Genomic DNA, 19059 nt, shown 5'->3' with positions numbered 1-19059 from the left:
GCCCTGCCTATCAGACGTTTGATCTCCGGCGGGGAACCAGACAGAAATGTGAGCCGGCTCACGTTTCACATACGTACGGGCGGGGGGAGCGCGGGGACCGCGCCGCGACGTACCTGCTCGTACGCCATAAACTTGAGGGCCGACTCGGGCGCGATCTTGATAATGTTGATGCCGTTGCCTCGCCACAGTGAGCGCACGCCGCCTTCTTTGATCATCTGCATCAGGCCGCTCATGATGCACATGTTGTTACTTCTGGAGCCGTACACCTGGAGGGACGGCAACTCATTAATATGCACAGCTGAGGGACAGCGGTGGTCTTCAAAAACGCTTTTCTTCTCTATGCTCGAGTACAGTTGCTCTAACTGTTCAGATGATCAGCTCATCGGCCAACTCGGAAGCGGCATTAGACCCATCCTGAAGATTTGAATTAGGTATGTTGCTCCTGAGAGAGCTGGAAAACCGGCATGACGGCGGCCCACAAGGACCAACTTTGGACACCCCAACATTCTAACCCTTTATGTAAAAAGGCTTCTCAATGCCCGATTACCGTATGTTCACCCACGTGAAGTAGCAAAAACTATCATTACCGTAACATATCTTTGCTAATTTCTTGAGCTGGTTTGAGGGTTCTCCACATGATCTTAACATTAAGCTAGTGGACTTTGGTTATTACGGTACAAGTTTTGGTTACAACATTTGTGTTTAAAAACGCAATGTTTAGTCTTGGTGTCAAAATCGTCATCGCCGTGGGTGAAAGTTGAGCTTGTGCCGCCAACTGGAGGCCACAGACCCACGTGAGGAACTTTGGCCCGGCAATGACGCACGAAGCGATTTCACGCCACGGTGCGTCGACCTCGGACTCTGCCTCCCCTCTTCCAATTAAACATTAACTCTGATTTTATCGTAAGACAATGACGCAAAACCACTTTTGCAACATCTGACCGGCTTGCCCCACTTTCCCCCCCGAGTTGCCGTACACGACCGCCTTACCTGCATCATGACTTTGACGCGATCCAGAGGCGCCGTGCACGTCCTGGAAACGGCGCCCGCTCCGCCGCCCGCCACCAGGTGGCGCCACCAAGTGCCACTCTGCTTCTCCTCTGTGCTGAAGTCATCGGGGACCATCAGGTTCTCGCCCACATCAAAGATCTGCAAGAGACAAGGATGCGTGTTATAAAAAGAACATTGAGCTGTGGCTTTCTGTAGGCATAAAATGCAGGATGATAAAGGACTGAGGCACTCGATCGTTTCTAATCTGGTCAGAAACGCTTCCCTTTCTCTTTCAAAAGGTACGCAGCACAAAACAGTGTTAAAATAAACACAGTATGCATCATATAATGTGTGTAAAATTTTACAACGTGCAGGCTTTCACTGTGCAAATGTTATCACCGAGTGTTAGGTGAGGTAAATAAATGGAATGAAAATGTCCTGCACATTCAAAATGTGTCATCATCCGACCTCAATTCCTTAATGTGCTATGAAATTACTACTTAGCACACGCAAATATGTGTACTTGTGTCGAAATGCACTTGTTCGGGTGGGAGTGGATCAGGGCAAAAACAACCACCTTCTATCATCTGCCTTCAATCAAACATTAGTGCAAGAGGACCGAGCACGTTCCATATCCTTGAGTAAAGGTCACACTGTGCAATAGCTTTGTTGTCATTGGCACCGTCAAGGGATCATCGTGATGCCTTGGTTAGCAGGGTCCAGTGGATGCCCGCAAAAGGCCAAAGCACAGCACAGTCAACCAGTAACCCTAATGTGCCAATTAACAGGTTAAAAAAGGCACTTCTTATTACATTAGGTGCTCGTTGTCACCACCCATGGAAGCCTCTTAACAGTCATCAGCTGTTCTCTTTGGGGGGCACTTTGATGTATTTACATAACAGCACACATAATCCCACCGGAGATTATGCGCTGACGCGCAGGTCGCTGTCCTTCTTATTGGCCCGTTTAGCCGGGACAGGAAGGTGCACTTTGGAGCCAATAAAGAACGGCTAATCATGCCAAAATAGGCCATCTGATTAAAAAAAAAAAAACAGGTTAACACAGTGTCTACCTGGGATAACAAAGTTTATGGCCAGATGGTGTAAGTTTTACTTTGCTAAATAAGAGAAATACCACCACCTGAAAATGTATTTTGACATCTTAAAATAAGGAAAGTCTGACAAACTTTATGGGTCAATATGAGATATTTCACAAGATTTCGGGTATATTAAAATGCGACCAGAGGTTTTATACAACTTTTTTGAAACGTTTGAGCCAATCAAAACCCTGAAATTTTCGAAAAGCCCAGTTTTAAGGGCAAAGGGACAAAACGCATAAAAACATATGCCCTGTGGAAAATATCCTTGCATGTACCGACACAGTCGAAGTAAGAGCGCTTGTGCAACTCACCGTGGAGTGCTTCCAGTACAGGATGATCTCGGGAATGCCCTCGGTCTTCTCCACGGTGGGGTACTTGCTCCATTCTTTACTGCTGATGGTTATGATGCCGTTCTTGTCCATGCTAAAAGACAAATGAGCACATTCAACTCCTTGATCTGTACAAACACACACACACACAATTTGAGAGTCCATTCAGCTACCTCTTAAGGGCTTTCTCGGCGAGGTGATGGGAAATGTGCACGCCGATGTCTTGGAGAGCCTGGATGAATTCCTTGCTGTCCACTCGGCCTTGAAAAAAATGAAAATGGGTTTAATACAAAGCCAGTTGGAGTCGGGGTTCTCGGGGGAAATGTGAGACACTCACCTGCATTCCTCTTGTCCAGGGGCTTTAGCACCAGCTTCAGATCCTTCTCGTAGTCCTGCAAGTAGTGCACAAATTCCTCAAAATCCAGCTGGTCGTCAGACATCTTGGCGTCCCTCTCTTGGGTTTTCTGCAGGTCACACACAGACAGATGGAATGGATGTTGGTGTTTCTAATATCCATTTAAAGTCCAGTGTTGCCACCGTGACCCATTTATCCGGCCTCGAGTGACACGATGACTGCTCTATCTTTGACCTGAGAGCCGCAGAGGTCCGCCGCCAACACCGGTAATCCCGTCTCAAACTAAATCGAGAGCAGGTCGCTGTCCCTTTGACGCAATATCACACCCGACCCGGCCCGACTTGTCAGGCAGTAATCGCACGCACGCAGAGGGAGGATGAATGTCAACTTTTAAGCATGAAAATCAGCTGCTAACAAAATCCTTCTTGCAATGGGAAAATTTTCCCCAACAATTTTCCTTGGTATGCAAATTACAGGGAAATGCAGCTTTTTAAGGTGCGGCAGGACGTTCATTTTCATTAACCTAAAACCACATCACAAACTATACATACACCAACTTAAGACTTTATTTTGCTTACATTTCTTGCTCGAATCTATTTGAAAGGCGCTCCGTGACGTCACAAATGCAATGAATGAGAAGGCGGCTTCCACGGAAGGGTGGACGCTCCCGCCCTACGTTATTTAAAGAAAAAAAGCGTTTGAACGGGGCGGATAGTCATTATATCTGCACTGTACACGTATATAAACATTTTCTAAAACTTTTAAATTGTTAAAATTAGGATTTGTGAAGATGTGGGGGGGCAACGACAACGTCGTGGCACCTGGAGCACGGCGAGCTTCGCGGCCTAGTCGTAAGGCTTCAGCTATTTCAGCTATGCTAAACCGGCCGGCGCCCAGAGTCCCAGACACAATCCATGAAAGGACGAAGCACGAAGTGGCTAGTCAGTATTATCACAAGCGCCGCTATGCGTAAATATTTACACGGTTTATTTCTTACTTTTCGCCATCTTTGGTAGGTTGAAAACTCCTGGGACGGCAGAAACACGCTCAGTTTGTTGAAGAGCGAATTGAGTTCGGTCGGAAGTCCGTTCGACTCGAAGTAGTCCACTTCCACCGGGTCGGAGTTGGATACGGGGACGTAAAGGCACAGGGCAAGCATGTTGGGTTCCTTCAATTGCAAAGTGAGCTACAATAAATAAATTAAATAGAGGAGAGATAGCTACTCCTTCCCGGTGGACGACCGAAATGCCGGTGAGTCACAAGACGCCGGCTTCATGAGAATTTCGTAATGCCCCGCCCCTTAGCGTAATAGTGGCAAGTCATTGGCTGTCTCGGCACTTCTCACCACCCGGCATCGAAGTCTTTTTACCATTGGGCCAATCGGCAGGCTTGCTCATTGACTGGCTTGGATTGGTCCCGCCTTAAAAGTTGCGTAAGGATTGGCGTTTTGTAGACCAATCCTGTACTCGCTTCTGGTCTGGTCAACGTGTCAACGATGAACCAATTAGGTGTGTCCTTTCATTCAAAGACTGCCAGAAGCTCCCTCAGCTGACACAGGCCCCAAAGAAAAATACTAATTAATCAATGGAGGGCCAATAAAGGTACAATGATGAAAATCGCTACACGAAAACAAGAAACAAAAGATGGCTATGAGAAAACGGCTGCAATTTTTCTGCACTCTCTTTTTTTTTTTATTTCAACAGTGATATTTAGTCTTGCACAACTTTACATATTGTGGCAACGTTTGTTAGTTGTGCACTATTGTTTAAAGAAACGATTAGTGACCAGGGAAAACGTCTTCTCTTGTATTACTAGGGGATTCAAATGAAACTCAAAACAAAGCACAACAATAAAGAAAACAACGTGATTTTGCAATTCAGTCATCAGTCATATTTTCCGGAGTCACCCATATTTTAAGATTCTGCAGGGTTAATCAGACTAATGAGAACACGCCCAAGTCCAGTTCTCATAATCCCCTCTCTTATCTCAGCAATTCTGTCCTTGTCTCACTCTGGAGTTGTCAACTGATTTAACTGTGTGCGCCGTGTTATGTCACTTGGTCTTGTGTCCGCATCATGTCTTAATGCCTTGATGTGGAAGGAGAAACAGGTTGAACTCCAAATGCCAGAAAAAGAAAGAGAGCAAAGTTGTTCACATTTGGTGGAGACTGTTTTCTATTCAACGGTAACATATTTGACTAACCACATGAAACAGCAGCCCCAGGGCGGTTTGCTGTTTTCATCCGATTTTTCTTTTGTACATTTAATTAATTAAAAGAATATGTGGTAAACGTACATTCTATTTAATGGCCTTGTACTTGGGTCAAAGGTATCAATCTCCGAGAGGTTCCTAATTCATCAGAGATGTGTTGTCTTGCCTCACAGTAACCGTTTTGTTGTTGACGTTTCATTTGCGTCACACCACTGCAGTGGTCGCACTTTAACCTGCAGAGCCGCACAAACACCCCTGTACAGGTGAGGGCAGATGGTGGGGGCAGCATTTGACAGCAGGCTAGTTTGTTTTGACGCACAAAATGACACTTTAGGATGTTTTTGTACTGGTTCATCCCGAGACAAGAAGTCAACAACAAGGTGTTCTAGTGACCAACACGAAGTAATGAATGACAACGTCCATAAATGTTTAGATACAGACAGTACATACTGTATGTGCTTTTCAGCCATCATATAAGAGAATTAGCATTTACTCCTGTAATGGGGCGACACGGTGGACAACTCTGGGATTCCGCACCCAAAAATGAGAAAATAAAACGAGGCAGCATTATATGTATATTAAAAAAAAGCTTTATATGTTTCGCTAGGTAGTCTAAATATGATAAATCGTACACTGTATAAATAGGATACTATACTATATCCACTGAATGTGAACAAAAAGCAGCAAGAAAACAGCAGTGCTGCGTCGCAAAAAACAATTATACATGCAACTACTGTAATCATCAGAATATATTTTGGGATGTTTGAATAACAATATGGGTATCAATAGTCTGGTCTATGAAGCACCAGCAATATTAAGACAAGTAAACAGAATCCTATAATGTACACGTGAATGTACCACAAGAGTGGTCAACAAAAAATTATTTAGGTTAAAAAAAAAAGTGTCAGTACATGAGATGAGATGACAGTCTTAACATGGAAGCAAATCGAAAATTGCATTTACAATATGTTCTATGCCTCCCCCCCACTCCCACTCGTCTAAACACAGTACAGTGTTCTGATTAATATTGGGTTTGTAGAATAAGAATTAAGCAGATCCATTTTGAGGCGTCCAAGGGAGCCAACATTTTAAGATATCATGAAAAAGCAGGAAGAATAATCAGCAACACTTACGACCCCTACATGCCACTGAAATCACCACACGAGAGATACCATCTTCTTCCAGGGTACGACCAAAGATCATGTGGTCATACGCTTCAAAAGCTTTCCTTCCCTGACCGGGAATCGAACCCGGGCCGCGGCGGTGAGAGCGCCGAATCCTAGCCACTAGACCACCAGGGATGTGCGACGTGCTGGGCAGTGTTAAAACAGGTCTATGAGGCAGTCCGGGTTTCAGCTGACAATTTAGGTTTTATAATGGTGACCTCAGGCCACAATTAGGGTTTCAAGTAAATAATCAAGACAGGATTCAGATATTAAGCAAACGTGTAGGCTCCAAACTCTGGTTCCAAGACATTTTCGAAGGATTTCTAACAAAGGCAAATGTTTTAAATTGGGGTGTCAAACTGGGGTTAAGTTTGAAGTCACTTTGAGGGTTTTAATTTAATTTAAGTAATTTGGGGTAATGTTTAAAATTGGGAATTCAATGTAAAGACGAAGGTTTATGTATCGCGCCGAACTGTTTGTATTCGTATGGCTTGTTCAAAATAGCACATGCGGGTGTCAGCCACTAAAGGGCGCTGTTTTAGCGCTTTGAGGCCGCGCTTTGATTGAGAGATTCTGTTGCCTTTGATTTGTCAGTTCCTGGGAACCTTCAAAATCAAGTCAGGAAGGGTTACGACATAAATACACGGAAATTGTGTCATTTGTCCATAAAAAAATAAAAGTTACGAGATTCGACAACTGCTATGTGTCTTTGTAAGAATTAAAATGAATGTGATTTCAGAGCAACGACACATCTATGTGTGATTATTTGTAATTTAAAGGCGACGTTCATGTTCATTGTGTGGGTCTGACTAACACTTTTCTTGTTTTGAAAGCAAAACCGGAATGCGAGTCATTTGCTGTGTTAGCCTGATCCGAGACCCCGCTGGCTGGATTAATCCTGTTCGCAGTGTGGAAAAAGTGCTGTTTTGTATCATTTGTTTGGGAGAATCGTTGCGGCGAGCAGAAATGTCTCCAGGTGGGCCTTCCCGCCTCACTTTTTTTTTAACAAGCCTATCAAAATATTGTGTCTCCTTAAGTGCCAAATGTCGACTTGAGCACGGTCTTTTCTTTTTCTTTCTCCAGATTTCTGCATCGAATCGCCGCCGGGGAGCACGACGAAAGAAGAGGAGCGGGCTGCTTCTCGCCCAAAGCTGGAATAAGACGCCACCATTAAATTCTCTTCCGGAGTGCTTTTGTTGTGTTGAGGGCTTTTCACGCGACCCAAGTGTCGACAGAAGAGAGCAGTGGAATGGCGTTCTTCGCGAAAAAGAAGAAATTCAAGTTCCAGACTCATCTGACGCTGGAGGAGCTGAGCGCTGTGCCGTTCGTCAACGGGGTTCTCTTCTGCAAAGTTCGCCTGCTGGACGGAGACTTCGTCGCTTCCTCCTCCAGGTCACTTTTTTAACACCAAATGTGGTCCAAACGCAAGTTTTTGAATGTCTTTTTCAACAGACACAAACAATGAATTCATCTCTTTTACAAAAAAAAAAAAAAAATAACAATCATATTTAGGATACAGACATTTTCCCCCCTCTCGCTTGAGGTTAAGCAACGATTAAGGCAAATTTGTGAGACTGGTTAGCACGCCCGTCTTACAGTGCCGAGGTCGTGGGTTCGAATCCGGCCTGCGGCCTTCTTGTGTGGAATAATTTGCATGTTCTCCCCGTGCAAGCGTGGGTTTTCTCCCGGTACTCTCCGCGACCCTTGTCAGAATAAGTCAACTCAACTCTCCGTGACCCTTGTCAGCATAAGTGGATCAGATCATGGATTGATGGATGAATGAAGGCAAATGAACCACAAATTAATATGAAAGGCAGTTTTTTTAATCGACTTCAATTACTGTTGTTAATTTGGGAAACGTTTTGACTGGCGGTCTTTGAAACGTTCATTACAACAGCTTCGCAAAATGCCACCAAACAAGTGTGGGTTAACCAGAAGTCAAAATTCACTAAAGGGAAGTCACATCAAAAACGTTCTTCTCGTTAAGATGTTCTACGCGGACCCGCTCATCCAACCATGGTATTCTGATTAATCCTTTGTTTGTGGAATATGAATTTAGCTGCAAAATGCCCAATTTCCTATCCATGGCAGGGGCAGCCATTTTGTTACTTCCTCAGGTGACGACCACTCAGGGCTCACCTGTTTTGTGAGTTTGATCGTGTGAAGTTTGCAAGCTGAGCTAAAAGGAACCCAAGTGGAGCCTTTTGCCATTTGAAAATGGGATTCTACTTCACCGTGATGTCGATTTGAATTCCATGAGTTGTTCAGCTCTAGTTTCAGGCCAGGGTTAGGATTTCAAAGGAAGGTTTCAAGGTGGAAACGGGTTTCCAATGAGTACTGAGCTTTGGAAGTCAGTTTTTAAGACAGCACTAGGGTTTCAAACTGGGGTTTTCAGTTGGGCTTAAGGTTTCAAACAATGATTGGATTTTCAAATGAGGGTTTCAACCCTGTATCTGGGTTTCGAGCCAGGGTTCTGGTTTCAAATGAGGGTTTTGTAGTCAGGGTTCAGGTTTCACACATGGGCTAGGTTTTTCAAATGAGGGTTTTGACCCCGTGTTCAGGTTCCAGATTCGGATGATTTCAAACCATGGTTGGCGTTTCAAACAAGAGTCAGGCCTTCCAAATAGTGTTCCAACTCGGGGATAGGCTGTTCAAGAAGGGTCCCAAGCCAGGGCGAAAGTTTGAAGATGGGGTTGGGGGTGCTTCATGACCAACATGACGAATGCCAGAATTTGTGTTTGTCTTGCCACATAGAGTAACGTGTCCTGCGCCGTCCTTCGATTTGTTCCTCAGCAGTGACCAATCGAAAGACGGCGCCCTCCTACTTATGACGAGAGACGAGACGTGGCGGGCGCAAACAAACAAAATGGCGACAAAAGGAATGCCCGTTACTTCAGCTGCTCTCCCGCGGAGCTACGATACGTACACTATCGGGGAATATCGGAAAACTAAGTATACGCAGCGTTTCGCTCATGTTTGTGTGTGTCAGTGTGTGTATAGTGCAATGTTTTCAATCACGTTTCAATCACGTTAGGATGCTGCTTTTATTTGAGAACTTCTGTTGTTAGAGCTGATTTCCGCTGCCTGGGTCGGATTTTATTTGCCCAACCGAGACCCCTTCAATCCCCCCTGACTGCGCCGCCACCTTCCTGGATGTTACATAACCGGCCCCACGTTATCATATCCACCCATTGGAACAATTCGCTCTCTCTTTCTCTCCCCGCTTCTCTCGTCCAATCGGATTAGCGTTATGTCACCCATGTGACAATGCGTGTCTTTGTACAAACCACCACCACCACCGTTCCCTCCCGCTGCCACATGCCACAAATGTGACCATGTGGTCCCGGGGGCGCTGGCCTCCAGTCCGCTGGACTTTATGACATCATCGTTTCGTCGCTTGCAGGCAGGGGCACGCCGATGCAACATCTGCCAGTCAAATAGCCGCTTGGTATGCCCTTTGCAGACGCCGTCAGCCAAATAACAGACACAGACGCCCCTTCCAGCGGGCCCATGTCAATCGGTCATGGCCGCTGGCTGACATGCGGTAGCTGTCAATCAAACACGGACAGTCAACCCCCGCCCAAACCGCTGAGACAGGATCTGTCAATTGATCATGGGCGTGCAGAAACTGACCGTCAAACCTCACCGTTGGCACACAGGTACCGCCCATCAATCAAACACTGGCACTGAAAACTCTTCGTTACGTGTCAATCAATCGTAGATACTGACACGCCCACAAAGTAGCTGTCAATCAATGGGAGCTACGGACAGCAGGCCCATGCAGCACCTGTCAATCAAATATGGACACTTCGACACCTTCCATCATGCTCATTGATCTAGATTTTTTTTTTTTTTTTTGTGGTTGATATTTGGCAGAGTAGAAGTTCAGTGACTGATTAATCAGCCAATTATTCCAAAAAAAATTATTACATTATGTTTACTACAACGAAGATATGCATGACAGGCATCTGATTTGACTGGTTTCATGATACTTTAGTAGTATTTGTTTCACGTTACATCAGAGAGAAGAATCAACCGATTTTTTTGGGGGGGGGTGTAATTATCTTTGTCTTCTGTTGTAATGTGTTGGCGTATTTAAAAAAAAAAAAAAAAAAGGATATTTCAAAAAAATCTGTAAGAAAAAAATTTGGGGCAGATTTTTCAAAGCGCTAATATGATGAAATCGGTCCGGTCAATTCATTGGTCGGAACGATCACGTCCACACGTATTTACCAACGGCTGTCAGTCGAGCCCGGCGAGCCCGGCCGCGTCCGCGGCCCTTCTCCAGTATTTGCCCGTCAAACATGGCAAGAGAAACACGCCCCTGCTGCCTCTGTCAGTCAAACACAGAGACGCCCCCTCAGCTGGAAACGAGACAGCAGAAGACAAAAATGTACTCCTCGCTCACGGAACCATTTTAACTCGTTCGCTGCCAGCCCCCTTTCAGTCCTTTTCTTTACGACGTGGAGAAAAATGTCATCAAATAAATATCTGGAATGGATTCCCAAAGGACATGAACAGATCTCATTGGCAGTTATTAATAAGCGCATCCTTCCGAACGAGGTGAAAGTTTTGATCGTGTTTTTTCTCAACCTGAACGCTGCTGTGATTGAGAACAGCTGCGCGGGATTCAGAGGAAAAAAAAACAAAACCTCATCTCGCAGTTCCGACGAGCAGCCAGCTTGAAAGGCTTTCTTAGTGGAATGTTTGGAAACTTGACACGGTCGAAATGTGGAACAGGTTGCCGATTTGTAAATGTCCCGCTGGTGTACGTCTTCCATGCGAGTGCGTTTTGTCGGGCGATGGCCACACATCACATGTCGCTGCGGATTAAAGACCGACGAGCATTTTTGGGGCGAAGAGAGGCTCGAATGTGATTGCGTGCAGCTGCGGCGGCGGCAGCGGCCTCGTCATGCGCTCCTTTGGCAGCGTCTTCTTGTTCTCCTCTCGAGTTCAGACTTTCTCGCCGTTGCCATGTGGCCATTTTTCACTCCCAAACGTTTGAGGACTCCATCCCGGCCGACTTTGCCGAGAGATCAGATGTTCGCAAAGCAAAGGCGAGCACCGAAGGGGATTTTCCGGAGCCCCGTGAGCTCATTCAAATGAGTTTGATCGGCGAAAAACAGCACATGTGTTTTGAGGAGAGAGTGGAATCTTGTCTAGAGGGCAAGGATGTCTTTCAGAAAAAAACGCCAGCTACCCGGACCCGTATAAATGTCCCGGAGAGATGTTTGATGTCGCGTCACGCTCATGAAGCCAATGGCTAACCCCATGTAAAACAATAAAAAAAAAAGGCACCTGCATTTTTCAGTTGCCATCAAAAGCCCCTTCTGACTTTTGGGTTTGTTTCATTGTTTGAGGTGTCACAAAAGCAAAAAGTAGCATCCAAGTCACTGTTCTTTTTTTTTTTTAAGCACAAAAGCTTGTTTTCTCTGCTCTTTGGTCAGAAACTGAAACCGAAGAACAGAAAAACGTGAACATTTTGTTTGTTTTTTTTCCCTGAAAGAACTTTTGTGACGTGAATATATCCTGTGCGTTTTGAAAGAGCCCTCAAAATGCTGATGTGAGGAATGACCCAAAGTAGCGAGGAAGGCATATCAGTGTCATTCACAAAAAGGAAATTCAAGTTATGTCACAGGATGAAGGATTTCACAAGAGGTGTCAAAATGAGTTGATGACAAATTGATGAAAAATCAATCGACAACTCTTTTGATAAGTGATTCATCGTTGAGCGCATTTCTGGAACTTTAACGTGTCCAAATCCGATTTCATCCTTTCAACAGTAATGAATCCGATTTCTGTTGTTGAAGTCTTTCGTGAAAGCAAGCTCATTTGCATTTTGTGTTTTCATCAAAACCTTCGAATAACATTGATGCCTCTTTTCTGACATCTCTCGTCGCATACCAAATTAGTAAACCTTTGCAGAAATCAATACCCGAGAAGTAGCTCGCACGTTGGGTTTTGTTTCAGAATCAAATAACAAATCAGTTAATAATCAGTCATTGGGGGAAATAGCGAATCACAAAGCATTAAATCGGTTGGGATCTAATTTTTCCTCATATATTTGAAGGCTTTGAATGGTCTTGAATGTGAATGGTTGTTGGCAGCCTCAGACAGGATGGCGACCAGTCCAGGGTGGACCCTGCCCCTCTCTCCCGATATCAGTGACTCTTGAGACGATAAACCATATAGAAAATGGATGGATGGCGCACATGCGAGTTTGAACGGCAGGGAAGTCCGCAGATGAGCGAGAGGTTAGCCCAGAGCGGCGACTTTTCAACAGCTGTTTCCTGTTTTCCGCTTGATTTGCGCTTCATTTGCATACTGTGTGTGTGTGTGTGTGTGTGTGTGTGTGTGTCTCTCTCTCTCCGCGGGCTCTCGCTGGTTACACAGTGAAGAAACATCTTGAATCGTTCTCGTGTTCAATGGTTGAAATGTTCTGAAGTGCGATGAAAACGCATCCTAGTGGCGGGAGATGTCATTGCACTTCCTTTCCGAACAAAATCAAAGATCGACATCCAACAAAATGTACGTGACCACGAAAAAAAAAAGTTAAATTATTACAAAAATAGTAATTAAAAAAAATTACTCAATGAAAAATGCAGTTTGGACTGATGCAAAAGACGAATAAATTATTTGATGGAAAAAAAATACAGCAATATTACAAGGGAAAAAAAGCTAGACAAAAACATTTAAAAAAATACATAAATACCCTTCAAATATGCAAAAGTGGGACTACAATCTATCTTTGAGCTTTGTGTTCCCCAGCATGGGGGAAAAAAAGGTCCAGTTTGTTTCCCAGCCAAACATTTCCAAACTTGCTTTTTCTTTTTTTTGGCGGGCACGCTCGGTTTGACCCGAAGCGCCACCCCTCGGCCCGGTCTTGACGTCACGTCGGCGTCTGCTTCCTCAGCACCGCTTTATCTGACGTTCCTTCTCATGACCCGGCCCGGAACGTGGCGTGTTTGTGTTTCTCGTCAGCAGGCCTCGCTGTCGCCGATAACGGCCTGTGTCCACATTGGTGGGTGGGTCTCTGTTTTAACCCAAGCCGAAATAGATAACGTGCTCTAGAAGTGCGCCCCATTGACCATTATTAAAATCTGATTGAACTTTTGCTTTTTGTCTTATTTCTCTGTTCAACACAATGCAGATTCCCTTTCCCCAAATTTTTGTTGCGCTGGTACTCATTTTTGGCAGCGGTGATTGACGGTTGCGCTCACAAGGCCCACTTCCCGCTTGAAACGGATTGGCGGGCGCATCCTGGACTGCTTGAATGCGGTTCCCTTTTGCGGCAGTTTGTGGGAAGGAAAAACAAACCTTCCACTTGATGAATTTGGTGACGTTGTCATTTGAGGAACACGTGTTTAGAAAGAAGTGCGGAAGGCTAGGAGAGCGAGAAGCTTGACCTTCCAAACAAACCGGAGGGAAGTGAGCTGCGGACTTAGTGAGCGTCACGCTGCCGACGTCTCCGCGGAGACCCGACAAAGCTTGACGCTCCTGTGGAATGCCGCTCTGACTCTTGACTCTCTCTGCTCGACCACCCGAGTCGCTCCTGATAACACCCGGAAGCTTCCCTTGAGCTCGTGCGATTCTTGATTCAGCGACTCTTTGATATACGGTCATGAGGAGCTACGATACCATCGTGTGATGTCATAATGTCATATGATTAGATCAAATAAAATGTGTGACACCGTTTTGGACACGTTTTGTTCTCATCAATTCGGTGGACGTCATGCTGTTGTCTTTTGGAGTGTGTACCTTGAGGGGGGGGGGGGTATACCACAGACCCCTGGAAGGCAGTACCGTATATGCTCCACCAAACCCGCGGCTGGCGAAGAGTTGCTTGAAATTCACAAAATAAAAGCTCTCATTTGGCCCCTGGTGAAAAAAATAATTGCCCACTCCCGCTCTGCACTTTTGCAAGGCAGTAGTCGTCGTTCTTTGCAGAGGATAAAGAATATACGCCTAGGGGTATTGGTCTCTGTTGAAGTGCTCGGTAGCCAGGCTATTGTGTTTTTGATTTGTTTGCTAGCAGAGGTCAAAGTTGTGTTTTTGTTTAAAATAAGGCCGCGACCGATGATTATACCATCTGGAGTTTTGCTGATGAAACACCAATATCATGTTACTTACTCTCTATATCATTTTCTATATAACCCCCCCCCCCCCCACTCCCATGGAGAATGTTGCCCACAGCAGGATGTCGAAAGCGTGGAGACAAGCGAGCAAGTGGTAAAAATCACAGGCTTAGTTGCCGGGGCCATGTTGAACAATGGCAGTGGCAGACGGGGGAGGGGCGAGTGGGAGAAGCAGCTGCCGCGAACAGTGCACACCGCATCTATGCGTGCGTGCGTGTGTGTGTTTCGTATTCGAGTCGTGTCCATGCCTTCAACTACGAGGTGGTCACCATGGGGACGCCGTGCCTCTTAGCAGCTCTTCCTTGTGATTCAAATGTCTTGCCGATTAGAGTGATCGCGAGGGTAAACGCTCCATCGCCTCTTCGAGATAGCGAGGAGCAACGTGACAAGATTTCCCCAAAATGCCGAGTTTGGTTAGAATGGCCACTTCAGTCTGAGTGCATCACGCGAAGAATTTTTGGCAACGAGACGATTGGTTCATGAACGTTACTACAGGTGCTCTGTCCCAGTCTCGTTCACGAGGGCGTCGCCATTGACGCAAGCCGAAGGGAACCGCGTTGACCTGTTTTGAGAAATGCAGACGTTGGTTGCGCATCACTTCCATAGCTCGAGTTGAGTCGGGAGCTTTTCCTGAGTAGAGCTCGCTACTGCCCGGCGCCTACTGGAATAATGTTTTACTACATTGAAGTCATTCTGGAAAAAAAAAAAAAAAATCCCAACTTGCTTTTCAGTAATACACTTTTGTCCAATGAAAAAAAAAGCTATTTAAGATGGTTTAAAATGTGCTATAACGGCTTTGCAAAAGGTGAAGCGCGATGTCGGGGAGGTTGACTGTACTTGCGTGCCCGTAGAAGCAAATGACAGGACTCTTTAATGACATGACATTTCGCAATGGCCCTTAATCAGCGTGTTGCCTTTCCAACAAAACTTGTCGTCATTTCCAGAAAATTGCCTCCTTCGTGTTTTCCTCGTTTAGCGTTTCGAGACGGCGGTAATTATCCCCGAAATAACAGGACAGAGTGCTTGCAGCTGTCTGGTCCACTTGATGAACTTTCCTCGGGAAAGGTTGCGTCCATTCGTGTGCCCCGGCAATGCAATTTGATCAAACTCTGGCCCTGTAGGGTCAACTGATGAGCTCTTACAGCAACTCAATGGCTGCTTCCAACCCCAAATGGCAGGCTTCTACAGACTTTCTTGCCGGTCTGCTCCTGATAGGAGACCGAGTGAAAACTGTCTCCCTTTTACAGAACCGCTCCAAGTACCCCCTAAAATGGAGGACTTGAAACCAAAATGGCAGACTGCTTGTGTCTTGTCTGGTAGGGCTTCTTGAGACTTCTTTGTGGGTCTCCTCGCGATCCATATGTTCACCAAATTTCATGGTGGTACCTGAAACAGGATTCGGGGGGCTGAATTTTTTTTCCCCGAATCTGGAGGATGTGTGTGTCTGCGAAGGCCACCCGGAACCAACCAAAATGAGCCCAAAATGGTGTGTTCAAAGCAAAATGGCCGACTTCCTTTTTTTCGCTGGGCATTGATTCTTGAGATTTTTTGCGGGTCGACTCCGGATGGCTGTGCCTACCAATGTTGCTTCGTCAGAATGGCCTCTTTCTTTTTCTTTCATTTAAAATGTTTTTTACTGCATTTATTTATTTTAATTTTTTTGCCCGCCATTGCCATTTCTCAACCGTGTGTGTGTCTGTGTGCGCGTGCAGGGAGGAAGTGCGCGAGAACTGCGTGCGATGGGGCAAGAGGTTCTCCTTCGTGTCCAAGATGAGCGCAAACCCGCACACGGGCGTGCTGGACCCGTCCGTCTGCCGGGTGTCTGTCAGGAAGGTAAATAAAGGACACAAAATGGCCGCCCTGTAAATTGAACACCTGTCATTTCATTTCCATCAGCCTGACGACTGAGATGACTTAAAAATGTGTGTAAAAGTCTTGGACGCCCGATAGGACGATGCGGTATTGTGCAATCTTCCTTTTTGACGGGTTCTGTGCGGGTTCTCTGTTGTATGACTGCTGGATCATCCGTTACGATCAGTTGGCTTTGAGAATCAGCCCCTTCGCGTCCCTGTATGGCAATGACCAATCCTAGCAGCGGTGACGGAGGCCGCCAGCGCGAAAGAGGCTGCAGATTGGGAAGGTATAAATTAGGATCGTTCGCTGAACGCGTCCTTCTTCCTGTTATTTTTCCTGCAGGAGCTGAAAGGCGGGAAAGCTTACACGAAGGTAAGAGACTCACTGCCGGCGGCCGAGCCCCAAATACAGAAAGAAAGCGTTTGTCCGCCATCCTGCCGACACCTCCGACGCTCGGAGCGCCGTGTGTCGTTTCCTGTAAATGGCTAAATTTAGCCCACTTCCCTCCTCGGAACGAGGCCCCCTCGCGCGCACCTCGAAGAAAAACAGAAGCTGCCGGGAAAAACCAGGCAACATCACAGAGAATAAAGAATGGCGACCTCTTGCTCGGGAGTCCTGCCAAGGTCAACAAAACAATGTGACTGCTGATTTTAGGGAGTGCGGATTTCAGATCACTTCTTGCGTGAATTTAGATTGTAAAAATCGTGCCGACGCCAATTACGATCACAAAATTTTGAGTGTGAATCTGCATTCTGGAATTAGTATTTTTTTTTTTTTTTGAAGTGCACAAACTTGTACAGTATATGCAAATTTGGATCTTAAAAAAAAGGTTTCAGTGCAAACTTAGATCGCAATAAACTCTTCCATATGACTTTGCATAACAAAATAAAGTCAGCCAAATGTACATCGAAATAAACTTGTTATTGTGCATTTGGATAACAAAAATTGCAAGGGGCAATTCACATCACAAAATATCGTGTGTGAACTCGGAGAAGAAAAATCTTGGGAATGCAGAATGACTTCACCGAAACCTTGTGAACGCAAAACATGCCAGTGTTAATTCAAAAAAAACTCCAAATCTCCAATTTAGATCACAGTCTGAGTGTGATTATAGATCACAAAAAGCAGACAACAAAAATTGTGCCTGTACCAATTTAGAACAAAATCAAATCACAAAAACCTTGTGCAGACTACATTTTAAAAAAAATAGTTAAAAAAAAAAAGTAGCAAAACCTTCTAATCACAAATTAGTGTCACAAAAAGAGTGAGTGCAAACTACCGGTAAGTGCAAATTTGGAGAACAAAAAAAATGCATGGGCTTCAATTTAGATGAGAAGAAAAAACAAGCTTTAAAGTAGAAGGAGGCCAGAAAAGGTGGCAGCTGGTGAGATTTGGTCAGTGCTAGTCAGTCCTGGCTTAATGGATGCTGTTGAGGACCCTGCGGCGCGCGCTAAATCCTTGTGACGCGACTCCCCAGCTGGGCTTCGCGGACTTGAACATGGCGGAGTTTGCTGGCTCGGGTTCCACCGCGCGCTGCTGCCTGCTGGAGGGCTACGACACCAAGAACACGCGGCAGGACAATTCCATTCTCAAGGTTGGCGTCGTCCCGCGTCCGCCGCCGTCTCGGAGCTGTTGGTTCCGCGGCAAAACCGTTTTTTTGTGGGTTTTGTGTTTTTGAAAGGTGATCATCGGGATGACCCTCCTGTCTGGAGACCCCTGTTTTAAAACGTGAGTAGTAGTAATAGAAATAATAAAATTATTTATGAAGATCCGACTTAATTCTCATGACATAACAACCGCTTATACTGAATAGTGTTGTTTTGTGTGCGTGCGCGTGTGTTTTTTTTCCCTTCTTTCAGTCCGGCCAGCACGGCCAAGAGCATCTCCGTCCCGGGACGTGAGCACACCCTGCAGCCCGACTGCAAGGGGGAGGGAACCAAGGCGGAGCCCGGGCCGCCCGGAGGGATTTCTCTGGGCCGAACGCCCAAACATCGACCCTCCATCGTTAGCTCAGGTGCACGCTCGAGATTCAACAAACATTTCTCTGCTCGAGTGTATTTCTCGAGCACTTTTTTAAGACAACCACCCCTGTATACAAAGTGCTATACATGGAGCAAAAATCATTCAGACAACAACAAACAATCAAACAATGAAAAATGACGACCGTAGAAAGCCCCAAAATAGTCCAACTCAAAAGCAAGTGTCATGCTGCCAAAGGCGAGGTTTAACGATGGGCAGCGAGGGAGCTTGCCGAACGTCGATTCCAAAGGGAAAGGCTCCATCCCTTCCGAGTCTCTACTTCGGTCTCGCTACCTCTCAAAGTGTCTGGTCTGCAGAGCTGAGGCGGCGCGCAGGTGCGGTGGAGCTCAAGAGAGGTAAGGGGGGGGCCAGGCCCTTTCAAGATTGGAAGACAAATAAGAAAATCTTCCAAAGAAGTCTAAAATGCAGAAGGAGCCAGTGAAGGGATGCCAGACTCGGAGTGACAGTATGTGCTCCCTCTTACCAGTACCAGTCGAGAGACGAGCGGCAGCATTCTGGACCCACTGGAGACGCGTCATGGAGGATTGGCAGACTCCAAAGTCAAGTTCCAGTCATCCAGAGCGGGGATGTGACCGCATTTTTGTCCTTTGCTTGCGGCCAGGTCTTCTGGAAGACGCCGAAAGTAACCCGTGTGCTCCCGGAGAACTTTTCCAATCGGGCCATTCTCGCAACTCCAGCTACGCCAGCCAGCACAGCAAGATCTCTGGTTGGTTTTCCTTCCCGCACAGTAATGGAGCTTTTGCTGAGCGTTGAGCTTGATATTAGCCCTTTCGTGTCCCGCAGGCTACAGCACGGAGCACTCTCGCTCCTCCAGCCTGTCGGACTTGACGCACCGCAGGAACACCTCCACCGGCAGCAGCGCCTCGGGGGGGGTGGGGAG

The 19059-nt window shown here is 46.1% G+C and overlaps 2 protein-coding genes and 1 non-coding gene across 3 annotated transcripts in view; 1 reads left to right on the top strand and 2 right to left on the bottom strand.

Moving 5' to 3' along the window:
* The window catches only part of LOC109526900 (calcium-binding mitochondrial carrier protein SCaMC-2-A-like), a 12850-nt gene extending 8777 nt beyond the window's left edge, over positions 1-4073 (bottom strand). The window contains exons 1-7 of the mRNA XM_019888476.1: positions 3771-4073; positions 2756-2882; positions 2592-2679; positions 2401-2512; positions 991-1149; positions 114-266; positions 8-23 (exon numbers count right to left, since the gene is read on the bottom strand). Of these exons, the coding sequence (XP_019744035.1) occupies positions 8-23; positions 114-266; positions 991-1149; positions 2401-2512; positions 2592-2679; positions 2756-2882; positions 3771-3932 (817 nt within the window). The 5' untranslated portion in view covers positions 3933-4073. The remainder of the gene's footprint in view (positions 1-7; positions 24-113; positions 267-990; positions 1150-2400; positions 2513-2591; positions 2680-2755; positions 2883-3770) is intronic.
* Positions 4074-6213: 2140 nt separating this feature from the next.
* On the bottom strand, positions 6214-6285 carry trnae-cuc (transfer RNA glutamic acid (anticodon CUC)). The gene has a single exon. It is a non-coding gene; the product is annotated as a tRNA-Glu (tRNA).
* A 658-nt stretch (positions 6286-6943) lies between these two features.
* LOC109526899 (protein FAM102A-like) overlaps positions 6944-19059 on the top strand; it is a 13288-nt gene continuing 1172 nt past the window's right edge. The window contains exons 1-9 of the mRNA XM_019888475.1: positions 6944-7126; positions 7234-7542; positions 15998-16118; positions 16482-16511; positions 17617-17733; positions 17821-17867; positions 17999-18153; positions 18781-18885; positions 18963-19051. Coding sequence (XP_019744034.1) covers positions 7400-7542; positions 15998-16118; positions 16482-16511; positions 17617-17733; positions 17821-17867; positions 17999-18153; positions 18781-18885; positions 18963-19051 — 807 coding nt within the window. The 5' untranslated portion in view covers positions 6944-7126; positions 7234-7399. The remainder of the gene's footprint in view (positions 7127-7233; positions 7543-15997; positions 16119-16481; positions 16512-17616; positions 17734-17820; positions 17868-17998; positions 18154-18780; positions 18886-18962; positions 19052-19059) is intronic.

Source organism: Hippocampus comes, unplaced genomic scaffold, assembly GCF_001891065.2.
Source record: "Hippocampus comes isolate QL1 unplaced genomic scaffold, H_comes_QL1_v1.1 scaffold128, whole genome shotgun sequence".
Classification (NCBI taxonomy): Eukaryota; Metazoa; Chordata; class Actinopteri; order Syngnathiformes; family Syngnathidae; genus Hippocampus; species Hippocampus comes.
This window is presented reverse-complemented; position numbering and strand designations above follow the sequence as displayed.